Source organism: Spea bombifrons, chromosome 8 (genome assembly GCF_027358695.1).
Source record: "Spea bombifrons isolate aSpeBom1 chromosome 8, aSpeBom1.2.pri, whole genome shotgun sequence".
Classification (NCBI taxonomy): Eukaryota; Metazoa; Chordata; class Amphibia; order Anura; family Pelobatidae; genus Spea; species Spea bombifrons.
In genome coordinates this window covers 40109692-40135118 of record NC_071094.1, presented here as the reverse complement: position 1 = coordinate 40135118, position 25427 = coordinate 40109692, and the positions used below count along the sequence as shown (strand labels likewise).

Genomic DNA, 25427 nt, shown 5'->3' with positions numbered 1-25427 from the left:
GGGGAAAAAATTGAGATTCTGTTAATTTATAAATAATTTTGCAGCCAAATTTAACAGAATCAGAGCCCGGCCCTTTAAGGCCAACAGCCGTCTGATGCCGTAGGTGCGGCCGATAGCTGAATATGCATTCATGATTCACGCAGCTGGGCCGATCAGTCGAGCGCGTGGCACATTTGCCCGGCGTGCCATTTGGTCAATCAGGGCCTGAACGGAATACCGAATGTCTTCGAAAAAATCGTTAATATAAAACGCAGGGGGTTTTTTTTCATAAAAATATTCTGTGCATGTTTATAAGACAGGTAATGGGCAGATCTTATGATATGTTATTAACTGGATTAGGAATTAAACCTCTTTATGACCAGGGATTTGAGTTTAACTAGCTGGAAAAATAAGACCGGCACTTTATGGTTTACTGGGATTTTTTTTTACACTTTTAAAGTTCATACTGGGGGTAAAGGGATCTGGAAACCTATAATTTTTGATGAATAAAAAAATTTCCGTGCCTGAAGTGGTTTAAATTGTAGCCATAAACAGTATTGTGGTATGAGTGGTTTACGCATGGAATTGCGGTCCGGCAGTAGCGGTAAGGACGAATAGAGAAGAACTAAATTAAGCTTTCTGAATGAGTTGATTTTATCGGCCGTGGAGTTTAACCCAAGCGGATATAGCTGGAGTAAAATAAATACCCTTGGTGGATACTGGAGTAATGGTAGGTAACAGAAGTAATGCTCTGTAAGTATAACACACGACTCATCAGTCTTGATTATGGCAAAGCTTGGCCGACATAACTCAACAAGTTCCAGTCCATCGGAACCCTGCAGCTCTTCGTAGAACACGGAACCTTAATGTGATGTGTTGGGTTCTGGATCGTCCTTATGCGGTTCAGTTAGGTTCATCTGAAGTTCCTGAAGGTCTTGATGAGAAGACCTTTGTGGTCTACTTAGTAGAGCCCGAGTCTATAGAAAACATAGGTTAAAAGGGACAGAGACTTGTCGGAGTGCTTGGTGAATACACTACTCACAGAGCAACTCCCAACTGAAGTGATGCCCCTCTCCCGAGACCCGGAGGATTCGGTTGTCGACCCGGAGAGAGGTTGACGGTCCGTCTCTGGCCCTTTAAGGCCGCAGGCTGCGGCGCCCGATCTGCGGCTGGAGCTGGGAATCCCAGGCGCCTAACGTGGCATTCGGACTGATTGAGGAGGAGAAGGCAGCGAGCGAGGACTCCACGAATACTAATCACGTTATACATCTCCTACGACGAGATATCCAGTAACAGAAATAGTGCGCTTACACCCAGAGCGCTTACTAACGAGAGAGATCCTCTCGCCCGCTGCACACAAATCAGAATCCAGCGATTCCTGCTACTTTCTATATCTATACGGGGAGAGAGATTTAGAGGAAAGAATTCCTTTCCCTTCACAATATTATTTCTGGAAATCAAGGGCTGTTGGGTTACAACTCCTAGCACTCAAAGCCAGCAGCGTGATGAAACTGCCACCTATACAGAAATAATGACGAACACAAAATGTGTACAAACCATAGAAAGGGGATACGTAAATCAATAAAATCAATTCAATTAATCATTATTGTCATAAAAATAACCTGAAATATCTGTATTTTAGGCTTACCGGTATTCAGTTATTTACCAAACCCTAAAACTCTCAGTGTCCCTCGGAACCCAACAACAACGGAGTCTATTCACTAAGGGGCGAGTTTGCAGGAGGCTTGCGTTGCAGGTCCTATACATCACGAAGGTCCATCTTTAATAACCATCTGCTGCAGAAAGAGCTTGGCTGTCCCTGTATAATGTATAGTTAAATCGGTGAGTTTTCCAAAAACCCATTAAATTATACATTATTCAGGGCAAGAGGAATGACCTTTTATAAAGCATAGCGATCACTGCATCTTATACTTTACATTTATTTCTTAAATTTAAATTAGCTTTTTTCTTTTAAAGGCTAAACAATAAAAAACATATATATATATATATATATATATATATATATACATAAATATATAAATAAATAAAATTATATATATATATATATATATATCTATAGCGGTGTATGTATATATATATATATATATATATATATATATATAAATAAAATAAAAAATAGATAAAAATAAAATAGGTTTTATGTAAATAAAAATGACACCATTGTAGGTTTTTATTTTCACGTTCTGACTGAAGAGGGTTCTTACAGGTGTGACATTTCTCCGTCACAATTCTTCCATAGTAATAAATTCACGTTTTTATTTCGCTTTCACACTAGTTTCTTTTTTTTCTGGCATTTTATTAATTTTATACATATCTGCAGATGCTAATTATTTTGGAGCTTTGCTACTCGTGAAAACTCTGACAACATCCAACTGTAAACGAGTAACTCTCGACAATCCTATAATATCTATGTATTAAACAATATACTATTTTTTTGTGATTTCAATTATTTTTAAAAAATGGTATACTTGTATAATATTATTTTTTTTACGTATTTTTGTTTCTCATGCGCGGTCACTTGAAAAAGGGAGAAAAAGCTTTATCAGTGAATGAATATATAGCTCGATACGCTAGTTTAAATGATAAAATATTTCTGGATTTTTTTCAATTAATTTTTCTAAAGTAAAAAAAAAATAATAAAAAAATTAAATAAAAATTAAAATTAAAAAAAATATATATTTCATGGCGTTTTTTATTCATCAAAAGCTGACCAGTTGAGTTCTTCCAAACACTCACACCTGTGTTATGAATTAATTTATCCCGTAGAAAATATCCGCCCTGATGTTTTATTCTCTTGGCGCTGAGCAGACGGTTTTGTTCTGGCGATATTATTCTAGAGAAGTATTAATATCAAAACAGGAGCTTGATGAAGTTGTATTGCGTGCGACTTCATACTTCTCTGACTCCTGTCCGGTTTCCTAAAAGATCCTTGAGAATGTTCACACTTTGAATGTCGCTGTTTCTCCATGGATTGTCACCTCTCAAGGGTATATATATATTTTTTATTTTTTCCTCCCCGATATCCAGAATTTTTATATTTCTCGACGCAATTTCGCTAGTCATGGAAGACTTAGTTGTCCTTGGTGATCCGAGCGCGTTTAAAATGTATCGAGCGAAGGCAAGAACTTAAGGAGGAATTTGATCTGAATTTATAGACGCGGCAAATAATTGAATGGCTTGGCTGTTGGTCAGCTGGGACGCGCACCCGGACGGAGGGCCGTGCGATTCTTCACATGCTGATTGCAGAAGGATAAATTTAGATGGATCCATTGTTTGTTGAGTAGCTGAAACATTCTAATCACCATTTACTGCTTGCCGGGCGTTGCAGATACAATCGGTGGGTGTAGTACTCATATTAAGCTTGGAATTGATTTTTTTTGGAAACAATAGTCAGTATTTTGCCCCCGACCTGTGAAATAGATTTTGGACATTCGGCACGTACTAACGATTCTCTAACAGACAGAATATTACATATATTATATATATATTTATATATACCGTATAATATATTATATTATATATTATATTATATTAATATTATATTGATATATATATAATATATTATATATATTTAAGTAAATATCTATCTATCTATATATATATAATATATTAGAATATAATATCAATATAATATTAATATAATATATAATATAATATCTTATACGGTCTAGATATATATATATATATATATATATATATAAACATATACATATATATTTAAGTAAATATCTATCTATCTATATATATATATATATATATAGATATAGATATATATATACATGCACTGTATATACATATGTTTGTCTATCAGCGCTATGGAATTTGATGGCGCTATATAAAACAATAAATAATAATAATAATAATAATAATAATCAGGACCGGACTGCCATGGGTTTCCTACCTAAGAACCTTGTAAATGAGCTGACTCTGACACTCTTGAAATATTAACCCTTTAATAGCTCATCATGAAGACTGGATGTGGCGACTCACCGAATAGGCTCTAATAGCGGTCCTCGAGGACAGCTTGACTTGTCATTATTTAAATTACACTTAATTGAGTCACCTGCATTCAAGCAGGGATATCAACCACCACATACTGGTAGCAAAAACACCAGTTGGGAGTCTTTCAAATGATCACAGCGGGGTAGAATAGGAAGGGGTCAGCTGCAGGCTGTGTGACCCCGAGAATCTGCCCCTTTACCCTGTGATTGGGGCAAAAGCCTTGAAACTCAGGTTCAAACCCGGAGAGTTGCCAGGTGTGGGCATTTGCCTCTGATTTTCATTCATGTTCTTCCTACAAAGCTCTTTAAAATAATAACAAGGTTTTCTTTGTAGCGTGTAGGGATGTGTAAGCGGTATTTGTACCAAGACTCTCCTTATTGGAAATAACCATGAGATAAATATGAGATATTTGTGTGACATCATTGCCCGATTGTGATGATGCTGTTATTAGTATGGGGTCACCAGTCAATACAATACGATCTTTATGATAGTCTATTATTATAAAACCGAAATAAATGTTTCCACTGGGGGAGAAAAACTTGTTTTCAAACAGACAAAATATCTAAATGTAACCCTTTCAGCACCATGGCTCACATATGCAGATGTTGTAGGGTTTTTTTAACACTTAAAGTCGCAGATCTACTGCTAAGGAATCCAAAGCTATAGGATACAAAAAATGTACCGTAAATAAGTAAGTAAGAAAAGAATTCCTATAGAAACATGGAATCTGTCAGCAGATGAGACCCGTTCGGCCTGTCTAGTCGCCCGTTTCTCCTGCTGTAAAGACCTTAATCAGTCGTTGGTCTCGTCTTAGATTCAGGAGCCATATGCCGATCCCATGGATAGGATATTAGCCTCTACCACTTCTTCTGGGAGGCTGTTCTGCTTATCTACCACCCTCTCAATAAAATAAAACGTCTTTACATCACGTCTAAGCTTCTGAACCTCTAGTGTTACATGATGGCCTCTTTCCTATCCATATTTCTCCTCCTTTGAAATAAACTTCCCTCCTGTACTTTGTTACATTTTACTACTCATTATTATTATTATTATTATTAATATACTGTTTATATATATATAGAGAGAGAGAGAGAGAGAGAGAGAGAATTGGATAGAATGGGAGAGAATGAGAGAGAGAGAGAATGAGAGAGAGAGAGAATGGGAGAGAATGAGAGAGAGAGAGAATGAGAGAGAGAGAGAATGGGATAGAATGAGAGAGAATGGGAGAGAAAGAGAGAGAGAATGGGAGAGAAGGAGAGAGAGAGAGAGAGACTGAGAATAAGAGAGAGAGAGAGAATGAGAGAGCCATAATAGTTTACAGCTGTCTTTTCTGGTTTTATCAGACCATTTGAATGTAGGGACTGTAAGAAGTGCTACGGAAATTGTTGGCGCTTTATAAATAAAATATAACAGAAATAATAATACTTTCCATGTATGTTGCTGAACCTTGTTGGGAATAGAAGGGTTAAATTATATCTTGTGGAGTTTCTTATTCAGTTTAGTGTATTCTGCCTATAAAAACATTACATTACAACCCAGAGCAAACGTATGGTTCATCCGAGAGAGTGACAGATAAGTGGAACAGCCTCCCAGCAGAAGTAGTAGTGGTTAAGAGGGTAAGGGGATTTAAGCAAGCATCGTTGGACAGGTATCAGCCCAGGTCACATAGGGCCCTCCTCTTCCTTTTGTTAAATCGTTCGGTCTACCCATTGTACTGCGCTGCAGAATATGATGGCGCTATAAAAATCAATCAATAAATAATAATAATTTAGTTTTGCTGTAACCCTTGATGTACTGCACAGATTGACACCAAACTCAGGGGTCACTGAGTAATTTGCAACAGATACACCAATGGCCGTCCTTTACTGTAACCCCTGCATTGCTGGACAACACTATTACTCTTGAGAAGACACATTTAACCCACACCATGCTGTGCTCCTGTATGATGTTACTCTCCTGCAGCGTGTTTGGATGCTGTAACGTATCACTGTATATTCTATATATTTTATTTATGTCTCTGTATTATTGTATCTTTCAATAATATTTATGTTGCTGTAACCCCTTCACTCCTGGACGAAAAAAAAAACAATTTACCGTCAGTAACTCTTTACATTCTGCATCTTATCAATCCCAAGGAACACTCACTCCAAAGAAGAAATCTGTTTTATAAAGAATATAGCACAAAAAAAAACACTAGAAAATACAGGATTTGTGTTAAAAAGTGACATAATAAAATTGTGCTAAATATATGAAAAAGTGCGATTTTTTTCTCCTTAAAGCCTTTAAATATATATATGGATTGGGATGTGCTGTAACCCTTGCAGTGCTGGGTCAGGATTGTGTGCTTGGGCAGTGTGCTTGTGCAGATATGGGACACATGGTGTCCCTATGGCTCAGGTACAATGACAAAGAGTTGTCCCTCCCCGCCCCACTCTCGGCCAATCAGGAGGCATCCCGTTCTGCACAGCGCTCTCCCATTGGCTGCTCCGCGTGTCAGGAGTGCCTGCAGCCCTGCCTGTGCATGCTACCAGCTCTGGACTACTGCAAACAGTTGGGAGAGCAGGTTAGAGAGTGAGTGACAGCTGGAGCAGCATCCCTGGGCAGGCAGCATCCTTGGGCAGGCGGCAAGCAAGGTGGAGCAATACCCTGAGCCGGGGCAGCAAGGTGGGGCAATACCCTGAGCCGGGGCAGCAAGGTGGAGCAATACCCTCAGCCGGGGCAGCAAGGTGGAGCAATACCCTCAGCCGGGGCAGCAAGGTCCCCAGCCAGGCAGCAAGGTGGAGCAGCACCCCCAGCCAGGGAACCCAGCGGAGCCGGGGGCAGGGGGCGATCCGATGGCCGTGTCTGCACCCCCTCCAGTTATGGGGGCAACTTCCACCCCAGGCTCCGGGATCCTGTACCCCTCCAGCCCGGCAGAGTCCCCCAGGCTGGCCATGCTGAGCAGCTACATGTCGTCCGGCCCCGGCCCCGTGGGCAGCAGCAGCAGCGAGTGCCGGATGGTGGAGCTGCACGGGGTGAAGGTGGCTTCGTTCGTGCTGGACGGGCAGGAGCTGATCTGCCTGCCGCAGGTCTTCGATCTGTTCCTCAAGCACCTGGTGGGGGGGCTGCACACGGTCTACACCAAGCTCAAGAGACTGGATATAACGCCGGTGGTGTGCACGGTGGAGCAGGTCCGGGTGCTGCGGGGGCTGGGGGCCATCCAGCCCGGGGTGAACCGCTGCAAGCTCATCACCCGGAGGGACTTCGAGACCCTGTACAACGACTGCACCAACGCCAGGTCAGGCAACGGGGGTGTGGGGGGCACAGCGCCGAGCATGTGGGCAGAGCCCAGCTGTACCGTGTGTATACGGGCATACACTGTATATCTACTGTATCCTGAATGTACTGGACTGGGTGGACTAGCTGTGCCCTGTATATATGGGCATTAAGTATACTCCAGCTGTACCCTATATATATAATATATATATATATATATATACACGGACACTCAGCTGTACCCCTTGTATATGGGCGCACACTATATATCAGCTGTACGCTGGGTATATGGGCATACACTATATATCAGCTGTACGCTGAGTATATGGGCACATGCTGTATACCTGCTGTACCCAATATGTAGTGGACTGAGTGGACTAGCTGTGCCATTAAGTATATTCCAGCTGTACCCTATGTATATACTCAGCTGTACCCTGTCTATATGGGCACACGCTGTATATACTCTCTTCAGACATGCTTCAGGCATGTATCATGCTGACTTTATTGACGCTCCTATATATATATATATATATATATTTGCCGTAATGTGTTTGTTTATACCTATACACCAGCTTAAAAAAACATTGGGTACCCAAAGCTGCATACGCTGTACCCTGTGCTGTACGTATAGCCGGGGTATACTCTGTATTACTTGTTACTGCAGCCTAATGCCCTGTGAATGCAGACATGAAAGTTAACGCATCGTAAGACTCCATACTGTCCCTATATACTAATATACAGAGCGCGCGGAGCGCTCCATGAGTTTACCTGTCGCAGGTGCGCTGTACACATTATTACACTCCCCACCGTCCACTATCCAGAAGTTCTGGAACAATCCCAGTCCCATAATCATGATATATACGCTTCCCGTATGGTATACACATGGCATATACACACCTCAGCAGCTCTTATTATTATTATTATTATTTTATTTATTATTGTTATTATTTATTATTTTATTATTTTTATTATTTTATTATTATTATTATGGTATTATTGTTTTATATAGCTCCATCATATTCCGCGGCGCTGTACATCTCATACACCGGCACATGTTATATGCTTTACTTTATGTACACGATGTGATAATATACATCCTCAGACGTTTTCCTTAAACTCTTTTGGGGGAAAAAATGGTAAATAATGTAAAATAGAAAAAAAAAGTATTAACATAATAATAAGTTGGGACTGAGGGATGGGAAACATGAAAGTTTGGATTTGTTTGAGGGAGGCTGTTATGGAGTGGTCGAGGCTCGTCTTTGAGTGAGGCTTATTCTTTGTGGCGGAGGTTTATTCCTCCCCAAAAGAATGTTTTTTTTTACGAGGGGCTAGAAAGTGCTCAAGGGAGGCTCGCCATAGGTGAGGGAGTGAGGCTGCTTTGGAGGCTCCTGGAGTATGAGGTTGGTGATGGGCAGCGAATCAGAATCGCTGTGAGCCTCAGATAGAGGAAAGAAGACCTTTCTTCTATGGGCGCCTAAAGGGTTAACAGTGACAGTTTGCCCTTAGGAGATAAATAGGGCCGTCGGGGGGGTCCGCCTGTCTATAGGGGTAATAGTGAGGATTGAGGGGGGGTAGTTATTTTATGGGATCAATGGTAGAGGCTCCTATAACTGAAGAAAGGAGGCTGATGCGGAAGTTAGAGGCCAGAGGCGATGAAAAGCGCCCCTCTAATGATGCAAGGGGGGCTTCGTCCTCCAGACCTCCGGCAGCTCTCCAAACGACCGATCACTTTTAATGCCGGTAAATGTGACCCCCGTCCCCCCGTCATATAAAGCACTCCGGCTCCTCTACACGCCAGCGGATACACGGCACACGCCAACGCGCCGCGTAAAACATTCAATCGTGAACCGCAAACCTTCGCAAAAAAAAAAACAAGCAGCGTGGAAGGACTTTAGTGTGTGTGCACAGCATGCGCGACATCTCACACACCGTGACAGCAAATAAATAAAGAGACCGTCCCCTCCTCTAAAGAGACCGACCATCTACTCTATAGCCGGCAGCCATTACGGCTAATTAAAACATGTTTATTTAGCCGTGTGCCGAAGCACACGCCAGCGTCAAGTGCCACGGTCAGCGGGGCTGGTATTAGATATATATTACATAGTGTATATATTATATAGTATATATGACGGTACATAGTATATATTACATAGTATATATATTATATAGTATATATACATAGATATATATTACATAGTATATATATATATATTAGATAGTATATATATCACATAGTATATATATATATATATATTACATAGTATACATATATATTATATAGTATATATAGAAATGTTTATCGCTAGAAGACGTGTGATATAAAACCCATATACACGTCTACTAAATAGCGAGTCTGGGCACTTAACCCTTTCAAAAAGAATAATTTGACAACAGAAAGGGTGGTAGATAAATGGAAGAGCCTCCCAGCAGAAGTGGTAGAGGCTCCCCTTTTTACATTCTTTTTTTATCCGAAATAAGTTTTATATTAATAGGTTTGGATTCCTTAGCAGTAGATCTGTGGCTTTAAGTGTTAAAAAGACCCAAAACACATCTATCATCATATGCTTGACCCATGGCACTGAAAGGGTTACATTTAGATATAATGTCGGTGGGCTCTGTTTTGAAAAAAGTTTTTCCTCCCCGGTGGAAACATTTATTTCTGTTTTGATATAATTTGGGGGAGACCGGGATCCGCCGATGATAATTTCTTTGGATTTCTGTTAATTCCAGACAGCAGCGATGAATCATTTATTTATCACGAGCCTCGGGGGGTCCGTGAAGTTGTATATTTTTGGTCCCAAAGCGTGATCGTTGGTAGTCATCTGCAATTTGCCCGTTCTGGGGTTTGGGACCGTCTGGTAACGGATGCTCTGCTTATGACCTCATCACCTTTAGTTATGGTGTCACGGGAGCGAAGCGCGACCCTCTTGTTTAATATTTAAGAGCCAAGAACAAGAAAAATCAATGATGAAGGATTTCTGTTGACTTGTGATTTGCACACAGATTCCCCGCAGATATACATTCTAATCAATAATCACACGGCGGGCGTCATGCCGCGCCTCCTACAGATATCACCCGAAATATCCGATTTCCAGGAATCTGGGCAAATTCTATCTATCTATCTATCTATCTATCTATCTATCTATCTATCTATCTATCTATCTATCGTATACATACTGTATATATATATATATATATATATATATATTGTATATATACTGTATATAAATATGTGTGTGCATGCGTGTATGTATGTATAAGTATATATATATATATAGGGTATATATACTGTATATATATGTGTGTGTGTGTATATGTATATATATTGTATATATATATGTATGTGTATGCATGTATAAGTATAAATATATATATATATATATATAGGGTAGATATACTGTATGTATGTATGTGTATATGAGTGTGTATATGCATGTATATAATAGGATAATATGGATATGGTTTTATTTCTTTTTACATCGGTGATTTTTATGATCACGGCTCTAGAAATTGTGGTATATTATAAAAAAATAACCTGCTTTACCAAAAATATTACACAGATACGTAAGGAACGCCCCGCGCCTTAAAAATGTCAGGCTGCCGGTATTAGAGACCACCTTGGGTGGTAACGTAAAATATATATATATTTTTTTTTTTTTTGCTGGAGTTTAAGGTATGATTTTATTTAATTTTGTGGATTTTTTTTAAATAAATTGATCAATTACGGATTTTTAGAGATTTAATGCAGGAAGAAGACTAGAAGTGAGAACGTGAGCGTGGGAATGACTTGGTTTGAAAGAAAAATTTATGTATATATTTTATATATATATATATTAATATTATTTTTTTAAAAATAAATGTGTATTTTAGTTAATTTCAGACAATGCAAACAGACAAAGTGATTCTGCTGTTAGTTTGAGGGGATTTTTCCAAACTTTAGAATCAACTTAAAAAGTTAAATTCATATTTTTGGAGAAAACACAGTTTTGCTAGTTCTAAAAAAACCCCAAAACCATAGGAAGTTAATTTTTTTAGAAATTTCCTGGTTATTTCTCTATTTTTTGCGGCATTAATGTGTAATCGGGATCGTGCGGATATCAGTTTACAGCGGAATACGAGGGCGCCGTATATAATACAATAAATAATAATAATTTGGGGCAGTTCGCGCCGGCAGTCCCTTTATATAATTATTTATGAAAAAAACGTTTTTTATTTAAGTTCACCTTTTTAGTGCCAGGTGAATTAGCAGTACACTGGCACACAAAGAGTCTATAGTGGATAATAAATGTATAGGATGCAAATGCCCCCCCCCCGGCTGGAAAGAAGTCATGGCAGAAGATCCAGGAGCCATATATCTATCTCACACTGTATTAGCTTCTACCACTTCTGCTGGGAGGCTGTTCCGCTTATCTACCACCTTCTCAGTCAAGTAAGAGTTCCTTACATCTCATCCTCCGATGATGCCCTCTTGTTCTCCTTTGAAATAAACATAAGACATGTACAAGCATCACGGAGAGAATGGGGCTTCAGGAACGACGTGTAAACATTATTGCCCTTGGCTTAGTGGGTACCTTTACTGGCTAGCTGGACTATAATAGATCGCAAGCTTCTGAGACCATCTAGGTCTCCTCCTCATCACCTGTGTATCACCGCTGCTTTAAACGTTGCTTAGTGGACATTGAGTAGACAGTAGCGCCGGTTCAGTCTTTTTGGTTGCTGACAACATTAGTGGAATTAAACATCGTATATTTCCAGAGCACCAACACGCAGTGTAGCGCTGTACAGTGAGAGGGGCACATGCATTTGCTATGTACTGGTGTAGCGACTCCATCTAGCACTGGCCTGAATACTCTATTTAGTATTCTGTTTAACTTATTGGAACATCATTCGGTTTCAAATTCCATTCCTTGCCTTTTTGTTTGTTAAAGTAATGATGTCATAAGAGACGTTTCTTACAGCAGAATGTCATTATTTGGTGTGGGGAAGCCCTCTGTCTATTGGACTATAATTCCCATCATCTGACGGGAGTATCTTAGTCCCAAAGCTGTAACAGAGGATTTTGGGGATTCTACTAACTAACTACTTTTTTGGGGGGAGTTTTATTTTAATTTTGCTTAAAAAAATAAAAAAATCATAGATTTAAAAAAATATATATATTTAGAAATTCCACCAATAAACAAATATTTGTGTCTTGATTGCTGATTGGAGGATACGATCTTAGCATCGGTATCCGTATTGCACAGCTGTGCTTATAACATATCCCCCCCTAATGTGTTGGGTGATAATTTAACCCTTTAAAAGCCGCTCCAGCTAACGCATGGTCCCCCATTGGCCCCAGCTTCTAACTTCTTTCCAGACTTTACGCAACTTGCTGATTAAAACAAACAAAAAAAAAAACCCCATAAAGACTCACAGGAATTAATTAGGGCCCGTAAATAAAGACAATATTTTATTTCATCGGATTAAAAAAAAAAAAAGCCCAGACAGCGAGACTGCTGAACGGAGCCAAACACTTAGTAATACGCAGTCTTTTATTAGAACAATGATGGCAGGCGTATAATTACAGAGAGCAGCCATGTGCACACTTACAGAGCTCCGCACGGCGGGCACAGATCGCTGTAACTTTCTTACACCGGGCGAAGGAATGAAAACCACAGGCTTTCGAATCGCCAATTGTGCCGCTAATCGCTACGGTTGTGTGTTACTTGTATAAAGCTGTGTGTTCCGGGAAGCGGTCGGAATGCATCTGGTTTAAAGGGTGATGATTTTTTTTAAAAAAGATCCAAATTTGGTGATGAAATAGCTGTCTTTTCACTCTGAATTTCATTCACACTCCTTTCTTGGCTAGCACCACAATCTGACCCTTTAAACAAACCTTTAGCGGTATTAGCGTCCGCGTCACATTAAACAATCGCCACGTTCTTGATTAATATCACTTGTGACTTGGGGGGAGTTCCAGGGGAAAGACTTTGAGGACCTTCTAGAGAGGGATTCCAGATCTCCTCTCCTGCGTGAAGGTACATGAATGAACATCCTGTATCTCTTTAAACAGGTCCTCTGAGCTCCTATTGGGTGATCCCGAAATCCGTAAGCGCCGGCTACGTTTCTGAAGACGGCCCGCGACGTCTTCATTCCGTACTGAGACCGAACGCTGTCAGCACATTACCTTTAAACAGAGAATCCACGTTTTAATGTAACGTTTCCGGAATACATATCATAACATAATATATCGTATACACCAGTATACAATATATATATATATACCGAATAATACTTTTATACTGCATTACAAGAAGACACCTGGATATTATGATTGTTCGATACAGTATGAAACAAGAAATATTTTTTGAACTATGTCATTAATACCTGCTTGCCTGTCCTTAATGCATGCACCTTGTTGGGTTAAAATACTGTATATTGGGCGAATTCATACTGAACAGAAGAGTTTGGATTCGGCACGTGCCAACTGGCGTTATTCAACTGTTGCGCTATTATAGCACAGAATACAGACTTATTTATTTAATAAATAAATAAATATATACTATAATATATATCTATCTATCTATATATATATATATATATATATATATATATATATATATATATATTATTTATTTATTTATTTAGATAAAATAGGTTAGAAATCCCATTTTAGGAGCCATGGCTATTAGGGTTCATCATGATCCTGATCATAGCCATGGAGACTGTAGAACACTTGGTCTTCACGCTCAAGGTGCCGAGATATAGATTGCGAGCTCTCCGGACCAGCTCAGGGAACGGTCGCATCGCAGCGTGCCGTAAAACAATCCACGTCGGGGCCGCCGGCCGTTGAAGAACGTCTCTTGTATCTTTTTTTCGCGTCGATCTGCGTTCCCGCGTCCGGACCCGCAGCCTCAGCCGAGAAGAGCGCGCATTAATGCTTTTCCTCCATGCATATTCAAAAGGTTAAATACAAGCAGGTTTTTTTTTTCCCTCCCCTGTCTCTTTCTCCTTTCAGCGTCTGAACCTGCGAGAAATCTCTGTCACTTCAGAAAAAAAAAAAAAAGATAAAATAACGTCTCGGCGCATTTTCTTTTCGAAAAAAAATAAGGGAAATGGAGCATTTGGACCCAATAAGCCTGATTGCGAAAAACGCATGCAAATTTGGTTTTGATTTATCTCTTTTGCACTTTTTTTCCATTTGAATTGATCCGGCATTCATTTCGCCAGGCGGCTGCGCGAGGCTGCAGATGTTGCCCCGTGTTTAATAAATCAATGAGACAGATCTAAATGAATCACTTCAGATAGATTCTGCGCTCGGTTTGATGTCTGCGTGTAATTCCCAGCTTGTTATTCTGACAGATGCGTTAATGCCGGAGACTCTTTACACAGACGGCCGCATTTAAAGTGGGGGCGTCCATGTTGTTTTTTTTTTTCTTTTACTTCCTGTAAATAAATAAATCCGTTGGGTTTGGGTTTTTTCAGGAACGAAACACGCTTCCGGATAGAATCCCGGTGTTAAAAACAAAAAATGAGAGAAAAGGTGATTTCATACGGAGCACCGACTGTCAACTTTTTGTATTGAACGAGTAATTATTTCGAGAAAAAAAAAAGGGAGGAAATCGATAGGAAACAGCGAGTTTGGTGAAGCATTTTTCATATTTAGAGTTGATTGTAATGGAAATGACAGAAGCAGGTAATGAATGATTAGAGAGGACGGGAAATGTCACGTATCAATCTACCGGGATCTCCGGCGTCTCCGGCAACGAGCGCTCACCGCGTGCTGGGGCATTCCGCCATCTTGGATTTTTGGGATATGTCGGTAACATACGCAGTCATGCTTTCCAAGTGTTTGGAATTTTATCCTAAAAAAAAAATTCTACGTTTGGTCCAGTTTCTCGGGTTTTATCATCAGGATGCAGAAGGGATTGGTAATTAAAGGGTTAATGATCCATGACACGTTATATCTTCTTTGCAGGGGCTGAGCTAGGTCTTTGTGTTTATTGTTTTATATAGCGCCATCATATTCCGCAGCGCTGTACAATGGGTAAACGGGACATAACAAGTAGTGCATCACATAAGAAGATGGACTTACAGAGACAAAACGCATCGAGGGCCCTCGCTAGAAGAGCTTACAATCCGGCTCATGTAGATTTTTTAGGTGAAAAACCTAAAACACACATGATGTATTTGTACAGTTTAACCGGAACACATAGACGAGGACCTACAAGGATATTCTCAGCTGGTAAGGAGCTTGTCTTACGGAACCCGCCGTATATGCGAGTGAATTCATTTTAAGTCTGAAAATTCGGCTTTGTTAAAAAGTCCTCCGGGTGAAGATTTCGAGTTCTATTGCCGGCCTTATTGACATAAAGAAGGAATAAGTTGTGGTATAGAGGGAGCTGTACATGCGCTACCCAAGACATATATAAATATAGGGTATGGTAATAACTTGGATAGGCTCTGCCCTAAGAGATAGTTTAACCCCTCACATGCCAAGGTTGTGCACATTGCTAATTGATCACTCATTTATAAAAGACTGAGATCAGCGGCCAGCGATCTTAAGCGTTTCTGCGACTGGCGCCCGGCGTGCTGTGCCATGCCTGCCCACGTGCATCCGAGGAGATCCTAAAAACACAGTTATTTGGTTTTTTTTTTATAGGATAAAATACACCAATAATTGTTTCAGGACTTTCCTGAGTGATTATAATTAGTACAGCATTGGTGGGGTTAAACCGTTGATCGTTGCCATCAAATCTAATGGAGCTGTGGATAAGATTTTAAGCGCTTTAAAGGGGTGTTTAACCCTTTGGGTGGCCGTGAGTGTTCTTAATCATCACTGGGTTAATCCAGGTGTATTTTTTCCCATACGTTCCTTGTGTTGTAGATCTCAGCGGAATGGATATCTTCCTCTTCCTTAGTTTTGGAAAATATTCTGAGGTTTTTCTGATTTTAATGAAGTTTCATTATTTTACTAGATGTCTGACAAATATAGCCTTAAATAAGCGTATATAAGCATTCTACATTATTTTCTTTTTGACTTTTTTTGTCTATAAGAGACAGAGAGAGAGAGAGGACGAGACAGAAAGGAAAAAAAAGGTGCAAATGCTGTTTAACCCTTTAGGTGCCAGATGTCTGCGCAAGGCATTTGTGCAACCTCTTTGGCATCCAGTGTGTTAAATTGTAAGTCATTTTGGACTTATTATTATTTTCATTTTGCATTACATGTCATATTGGACATTTTTATTCAATAGATTATTTTCAAACGTTTTATATTTATTACACAGAACCCCCCCCCTTTATATTCATTTTGTTGCTTTAACATTTACAAATGAGCGAATACTGTATAAAATAGTTGTGAATCGTAAAAAGAACATCAATTTCCGTATAGAATAGACTGTAATTCTGCCAGCTGCTACCAACCACATTTACCAGCTGAACGATCATGGCGTATTAATTTGCAGATTATAAGAGAGATTTATTTTGCTGATTTTTATCATTATCTTATCTCATGGACACCAGAGCTTCTCGGACTGCAGGTCCTGCCCTCCCCCCGACGGCATTTCCGGATTTCGGTACTCCACCTGTCATTAAGGAGTTAAAGCTTAGCAGCTGTATATAAGATAGATGATTAAAAGCGGCCTTTAAAAAAAATAAAAATAACAAAAAACACAAAAAACACCACTTTCCATTAATCAATGAAGCCTATAAACACCCAGCTTATCGTAAAAAGCCATCAGACGTCTTTAACGTTATTAAAGAGCTTTGGGGATGTTTTTTTTTGTTACCAATAAGTATTTTCACGGCTCCTTTACGCTTCTTACATGGCGGCTGGAGCTGAATTTCCCCTCCGAGGCTCTGGGCTGGAATTAGCGCATTAGCTAATGAAGCCATTTGACTGCTAGAGGACCTCTCTGGCCGTTAAAGGGTTAACCGCATTGACATTTACTATAGGGGAAAACAGCCCTTGTGTGCAAGTGTCTCGCTCGCTAAGCAGCGTTATCGTAAAATCTTTTTTTTTTTTTTTTTTGTAGCGAATGAGCTCTTCGTTCAGAAGGTGAATTTTATCAAAGAATGCCAGCAATTTCTTAAATTATTTATTAACTTTCTTAAATTATGTCGGTTTAAGCAGGGGGATATATGAGTGTCCCAACTTGAAATCCCTGCTTAAATACAGGTGAATGTTGGAATATACCATTTCACAACATCCATTTGGTTCACTTTAATAGACTTCCGCACTTATAGGAGGTGATATAGAAAGGCGATATACTTAATATATCAGATATATCCCCGGATTTTAGAAGTCTCCTAAATAATAAAACACTAACAGTAACACCAAGAACTGAAAATAATCTAGAATTGCCAATTTTAAATAGAACCCAATTGATTTAACTCTTTCCTTGATTCCAAAATGAGTATCTCTGGCTAATAAATTCTATTAACCCCCTCTTTTCAGAATCAATACCCAAACCTTTTCCCGCCGTGTTGCTTTGCTTTTATTTCGCTTCGGAGCGGGCTTACTCCTTCAACTGGCGGTGCGCAGCGAAGGGTTAACCCGGGCATGTGCGCTAAGCTCTCCGCGGCGTCTCTCAATCCGATCGCGTTTCAGGTGACTCATATCAGATATCCGCTCGGAGGCTACATGTGGGTTATCTGCCTCATGTGTGACAGGCGGAGAAAGAAAAAGTCATATTGATTTGTCTCCGGATTAAAGTTTGAAATCGGCGGCCGCCCCGAACGAGAGGGCTCCTCGTTTTATGATTTTCTCAGCTTGCCATTGATCTCGGCTTTTTATCGCATTCATTATTTATTAAAAGAATTTGCAAGCTAAACATAACGTTAAGCTAGTTTGCACACAGGGACCGCACTTAGGAAATTGAATGGAAATTGCATTAGAGGTGAACATCTGTGCTGTTTTTTCCACTCCTCTGTTTATGAGCGGGTATAAAAGTTGCGTCGGATTAACAGGAGCGCCGTGAAATATTACGCCATACAGTATGTTAAAGGGGACGATCCTAATGCCTGCGCCTCTATACAGCGCGTCCTTAATGCTTTACCTACTTAATGCTTTGTTGTACGCTAATACAGGTTATGCAGCCAGCTTGAAAATGTATGGGAGTGAGAGGGGGATAGGGCAGGGAGTAAGAGGGGGATAAGAGGGGGAGGGAACAAAACAGGGAATGGGAGGGGGACAAGACAGAGAGGGGACAAAAAAGGGAGTGGAAGGGGGATAAGACAGGGAGTGGGAGGGGGATAATAGGGGCGGGGACAGCACAGGCAGTGAGATAGGGCAGGGAGTGGGATATGGCAGGGATTTGGAGGGGGATAGGGCAAGGAGTGGGATAGGGCAAGGAGTAGGATAGGGCAGGGAGTGGGAGGGGACAGAACAGGCAGTGAGAGGGCAGGGAGTAAGATAGGGCAAGGAGTGAAATATGGCAGGGAGTGGGAGGGAAAGGGGGATAGGGCAAGGAGTGGGAGGTGTATAAGGCTGGGAGGGGGAGATGGCAGGCAGTGGGAGGTATATACCAGTGGGAGGGGGAGAGGGCAGGGAGTGGGAGGTATATAAGGCGGGGAGTGGGTGGAATAAAAGAGTGAGCGGGCAAGGTGTGGGCGTGCTTTACCGCCGTTCTTGCGATCTGGATATGGTGAGCCAGATAACCGAAGAAGTGGCGCTTCACCTGAAGACTCCCGTGATAACGGTTTCACGGGGGAACTGAATAGTTTTTAACGATTTGAAGAGGTTTGCAGGTAAAATCTAGGAAGTGAGTTGCAACTTCCTGCTTGAGTTGACGGTAGGATTGTAGTGTAACCTTCACATTAAATGCAAGTTAATCAAAAGTAACAGGCCTGGGCGAGCCACCTGGCATTCCGGCCAAATGCCCAGTGGGCCACCGGCTGGCAGCGCCCCATTCTCACCAGATCTGGCGCTCCAGCTCTATGGCTCTGTGATCATAAAAATGTGCTGCCGTGCTTACGTCATTTGGCGGCTGCTGGCCTTAAAGTGCCAGTGCGCCTTGGGACCCCCAGTCGGGCCCTGGAGACCCTTACGTCACAGAATTGACTTCATTAAGGGGGAAGTATATCCAGTGTCTGGCCTCTGCCGGTGATGAAATGTTTAGCTGTTTGATAGCAGTAGAAGAAGATTGGATACTGCCAATGAGACGCCGTTATGTTCAAACAGTTTATGGCCAATTGGAAATTTGATTAACGGCGATAATGGCTGGTAATTGGGTTTTAAACATGGACATAATCCCTCAAACTGGCTATCGCATTCCAGCTGTCCCTGTCACCCGATGTGTAAAGCGTTATAAAATAATCTTTATGTGAATTAAGTAAAAAATCTCGGGCCTGTAGTAAAGGGACCTGATGCCCTCCATAAAAAATGGATGCCCTGGTCACCAAAATCTATGGTATAAGGGGGTTTATTCATTAACCAGCAATTTTTAGTTTGTCTCCCGATCCAAATACGTAAAAATGCTGCATATGTTCTATTTCCTAGAGAACGCTGTCCGCGAAATAATAATTAAAACGCGGTATAGCGGTTTCTTCCTTGGCAGCGGACCGCTGTTTTCTGAATTTAATTGTGTGTGTGCTCAGAAATATCCTCCCTATATTAACCTCCGTTTATCGCGCGGCGTATTGTCACACCGAGCGCAGCTGGCCAGCCTGCCAACGAAGCGGCGACAGAATGCGCTGAAAAGGTTAAACGCGATACATTAACATAATAGGGGTTACGCATAATTTTGCTTGCGCCGAACAACAAACAAGTTGTGGCTTGCCCTCGGAATCAATGGAGTTGTAAAGACGTCTGGAAACAATTCCTTATGTATTTTCCTTGGTGGCTTGTATATGTGCCAACACCTGCGGGGTTACATGACTTGTGTGACCGGCAATGTATTCTGGCCTTGGCCTAGGGCAATAGGACTAGTGAGTCAGCAGCCCCTCCCTACAAAACCAGGGGGTGCCCTCTGATCGCCCCAACCGGCCCATTTACAGTATGGAGCCCCCATGGACTGGTTTAACTGAGCATCATGGAAGGTCAGGGTATGACATCATATCCCGGTACGACGCATTGAGGACAGTGGCGGTATAGGGGACAGCTAGGGGCCAAGATGACGTATGACATCATGTCGGCTTCTGCCACGTAAAATCCTGGTCCTGCCTTTTTTTGCGCAAATGCAGCGGTTTTCTTCGGGTGAAAAGGTCGAATTGGGGCAGGAAGACAAAAGAAGAGCTTTTGGGACTGTCTTGCGTCAATCAAGTGTGTTGGTAACTATGCTGTTAGCAGAATGTTGTTACATGGAAACATCTGGTGAATAATTTAGGCTTATTTGGGGGAAAAGCAATTTGAAATGAAAGGGTTAACGATACTAAAAGGATGTGATTGTAAAAGAAGACCTATATTACATCATAACGAGCTGTCCTTTCATCTAACATTCAAGCCGTTTAGCCTACAAATGACTTAGTGGCAAAACTGCAATCCCAAAAGCAATATAATTCTAAGAGGAACGCGGCGGCGGAGCGGAGGAGATTTGTTAACAGGTATTTCTGTAATGGGATTCAGGGAAGCCGCGATCCAGGCAGAGCCGTATTGCTCCTAAATCAGGAGTTAGCCAAAGGCTATATAATTACTTTGCGGTAAATGCTAAATTCTAGAGTAATTATTTTTACATCATTTACAATAAGTGTGGAATTTGTGCTTATCGCGCAGGCTCTAATAACATTATCCGTGGGCCGGTCTGTGTTTATAGCGTATTAATCACGAAGCCTTTTCAGCGTGCGCTGTCGGTCGGCCGGTGAACGGCGCGGCCTGTAAGGTGTCGGTTTAGTATCAGGAGGACTGCTTCCCCGTTACTTCTGGGTACTTCTGTATTACAATTGACTTTAAGAGTGTGTGTTCTCAGCTTTACTAGCCCATACCTGCTAAGTGTCCTGATTTTCACAGGCCTGCTGTCCTGCCTAACTGCCCCACTGTCTCTAAGTACCCCACATGTGCATGGGGGAGGGGATCATAGACAGGTTTGGGATATCTTTGGATCTCCCATGACTTCAACACCTGTTCCCACCCATTTAATCACCTGGCCACACCCTCACTGTCTGTGACCACACCCCCAACACAGGTGTGTTGTTGGCCCTGTATCTCATGAAAGGGGGGCGCCAGATATATTGTTTCTTTCTTTTTGTTTTAAATCTCACTTAAAACAGTTTAAAAATAAAGTACCTTTTTCTGCAATTCCACAAAATTCTGTTCTTTTGACCTAATCTACTAGGCAACCATGTAAAGGTTTGTTAAAAAAATAGAATGCATTTGTTTTAATTACCTAGAGGGACCCTCTGATTAAAGAAAGTCAATGGGGGAATGAGCAGGACTTCATTAGCATAAGCAGGACTTCATTAGCACTGCCATAAAGCATCAGCTCAGTGTGGTGTTTGAGCAAGAAAAGTCACCCAAAACATCACATGACTGACAGCAACGGCGGCCTCCGAGTCTTCAGATAAAACAAGTTTATTGGAAAAGCGTGAAACAAAACCCAAGTTCTATCCATTACTGAATAAAACACTTTATTTAAAAACGCAAAGATAAATATATAATTTTTTTTTTCATGACATTTTTTTTATGAATAAATCCCTCTGGGCGTTACGGGGTTACTCTACACAATAGCCTTATTGCTCTGGCTGGGGTTTTAGTAAAACCATTTGTAACATTTCGCTGTGAAGTTATTTTCCCCAATGCTATTAACCCTCTCACTGTCAGCTAGGGAACGGACTGCGAAACGGATAACGCTGTTGGGTGATCAGTGACTTGCGTCTTGGTAAAGCGTTGGATACCAGAGAGCGCTCTCTGCTCCGGGCAAACTGCTGTGACCCTCGCGGCTACCACTTGAAAACTATTCTCGGTTTAGGTATTTAAGCGGCTTATAACAGCTACTAAAAGAAACAATTTATAGCAATAAACGAGAGCCCCTCTTACACCTTTACAGCGACATCCATCATATGGACTTTAATGCACGTGACAGCTGCGTGGTCCCTTTAAATTGTCCATGCCGGAGATGTGTTCAAACAAACGTCATACTCATCGCCCGTCATCTCCAGCTCTGGCTTGGCGAGCTTTCCGTTCGGCCTCTAAGGAGATCCCCCATGCGCGTCTGCGGAACACTTCTGCCTACATCAAGTATCATATGGAGTATATAAATACATATTACCATTCAAAGGTTTGAGGTCACTCAGATTTTTCTAAGAAAATTTTTAGCTGTAACATAAAAGGGTTTTCTAACGATCAATTAGCCTTTTAAACTTAAACTTGGATCAATGAACACAACGTGCCTCTGGGACACAGGAGTGATGGGAGTGATAAAGGGCCATTGGAACACAGGAGTGATGGGAGTGATAAAGGGCCATTGGAACACAGGAGTGATGGGAGTGATAAAGGGCCATTGGAACACAGGAGTGATGGGAGTGATAAAGGGCCATTGGAACACAGGAGTGATGGGAGTGATAAAGGGCCATTGAAACACAGGAGTGATGGGAGTGATAAAGGGACATTGGAACACAGGAGTGATGGGAGTGATAAAGGGCCATTGGAACACAGGAGTGATGGGAGTGATAAAGGGCCTCTGTACACCTATGTAGATATTCCATTAAAATCAGCCGTTTCAAGCTACAATAGTCATTTACAACATTAACCCTGTCTGTGCTGGATTTCTGACCCGTTTCATGTTATTTTAATGAATAAAACTTGTTTTTCTTTCAAAAACTGGAAAATGTCCAAGTGACTCCCTTTGAGCGGTGGTGCATCTCTCTCTCTCTATATATCTATCTATATATTTATTTATATATATATATAATGGAATAAATAATGCAGTACGTAAAAGTACATTAACGTGTATTCTTTGTTGAGGAGGCTGTCCGGGAGTGTCCTAGTCATTCCTTTGGTTTGTTTTACAGGATCTAGAATTTTGGACAAAAAGTTGGCGGAGATTTGGTTTGCACCAGAATACTATTGTTTTGTTGTTTTTTTTTATTTGATTTATTGGAATTGTAACCGCTTCCTTTGATCCAAACAGGTTCTCTTGCTTTTCCCGCCCCGGTTATAGCGGTATTGAGTACACAATTCATCATCAGTGATTATTTTTGCATTGTGAGCCGTTCGTAAACCGCGTTATCTTCCTTGTGCGACTTCCGTGATTCACTTTGATCTTCAGGATGTTCATTCCTTAGTAAAGCTGTGTTTACAAAGCTCCAGCGCGGGTCTCCAGTTTATCTCCTGCCTTAAAAACAGCGCGGATCCATCAACTTTTTTGTAGTTACTATTTTTCAGGGACGCGAATGTAACAAACAAATCCACCCCAATCAGCACGTTTTGTTATATTTCTGCCTTTGGCGATGGAAAAGTGATTTTTTTAATTACTAATATCAGATTTAAGATACATTTTCAAAAAGTTTTAGTTTTTGCAGAATATGTTTTCAGGCAGCTGCATATCAGCCGTTTGTATGAGTTCTCGCTCTGTTCTCTGAGCCCCGATCTACTAGACAAACACCTCGACTCATAAAAAATAGAGTGGCTCAGTCTTGATTACTCATCTGTACCCCCTGACTAATGAACGTCTATGAAAGAATGGACTTCATTAGCATTGCCATAAAGCATCAGTGGACAATGTGATGCTTCCAAGTTTGTGGGAACTGTTTGGGGGAGATATGTCCCAGCATGACTGCGCCCCAGCACACGAAGCAAGGTCCATAAAGACATGGTTGGATGAGTTTGGGGCAGAAGAACTTGACCGGCCGCACAGAGCCCTGACCTCAACCCCATCGAACACCTTTGGGATCCAGGCATCTCGTCCAACATCAGCGGCTGACCTCACAAATGCTCTACTGGATGAACGGGCTAAAATCCCCACAGAAACACCCCAAAATCTTGTGGAAATCCTTTCCAGAAGAGCAGAAGCTGCAAAGGGGGGACCCACTTAATATTAATGTAATGGTCAGGTGTCCCAATACTTTTGTCCATATCTATCTATCTATCTATCTATCTATCTATCTATCTATCTATCTATCTATCTATCTATCTATCTATCTATCTATCTATCTATCTATTATCTATCTATCCATTATCTATCTATCTATCTATATCTATCTATTATCTATCTATCCATCTATCTCCTTTTTTATCTAACTTCTAGGAATTCCTATTAAGTGACTCATCTGGCAGGCAATATACGGATTCCGTTGTACTTATAGGGCAGCTTCCGCCTCGGTTCATGTCATTGAAGCTTTGTGACATGTGTTCCCACCCAGGGCAGAATGATCTGTCTGCAGATGAGCCGTTATTTATTAGCGACGTGTAGAATAAAATTGATTGTCTTCTGAAATTAATTTTTCGTTTGCCTCTAGCCCCTGTTTTATTAGAGGACACACAGTTGCCTGTTTAATGCAGAAATACTGTTTAATCACATTTATATCTCGGCCCCCCCAGGTCGTGGGGATAATTGTACGCGCGAACGGCAAAATCCCTATCTTTAACTTCTTTTTATGATTAGATTATGCAAATCACTTCTCTTCTGCCCTTCAAAGCACTAATCATCTAATTAGGAATGATGTGCAATACGAGTTGGTTTTGAATCCAAAACCGGGTTATTATGGTAACCTAGAAATTAAAGGTGAGACGCCATTAAAGGGACAGTTTGCTGTCCGTGACGCCCCTACTATAGAAGGATCTCTGTGAGTAACCCCAAACACAGCAAGCAGAGGTAGAAGCTGCAGCAGCTGCCCTCTTCCTCCCTGTTATGATGATTCTTGCCGTTGATTGGCTGCTTGAAGCAGTCAATCGGTGGCAGGAAAGCGCTCTCATTGCAACGAATGGGAGCGCCTCCTGCACATGCACACGTGGGTCCGAATAGATTCTCGTGTTGGGGTCTAGTTAAACACCCTAGAAATCCCGCACAAGAGCTCACTAGCGCTGGCTGGAGGTGAGTACCTTGCACTTGCGCAGAACGCGTCTCCTACAAGGAGAGGACTCTGAGTCCGGTCAAACCAACGCTGTCAGGTAACACCCGGCTATCATATCCGTCAAAGTGCTAATGAAGACTCAATTTCCCCTAAAAACCCCTGTTCTCAGGACCTGCGTAATTATTCCTCCTCGTTAAGTTATCTCGCCCCTATTGTTAAGTTGCTGATTGTTGTTGATTTGATTT

The 25427-nt window shown here is 41.2% G+C and overlaps 1 protein-coding gene across 2 annotated transcripts in view; it reads left to right on the top strand.

Annotated features, from left to right (window-relative positions):
• The first annotated feature begins 6591 nt into the window (after positions 1 to 6591).
• The window catches only part of DACH2 (dachshund family transcription factor 2), a 207602-nt gene continuing 188766 nt past the window's right edge, over positions 6592 to 25427 (top strand). For both annotated transcript variants that reach the window (XM_053473074.1, XM_053473073.1), the window contains exon 1: positions 6592 to 7279. In XM_053473074.1, the coding sequence (XP_053329049.1) occupies positions 6837 to 7279 (443 nt within the window). In that variant the 5' untranslated portion in view covers positions 6592 to 6836. The remainder of the gene's footprint in view (positions 7280 to 25427) is intronic.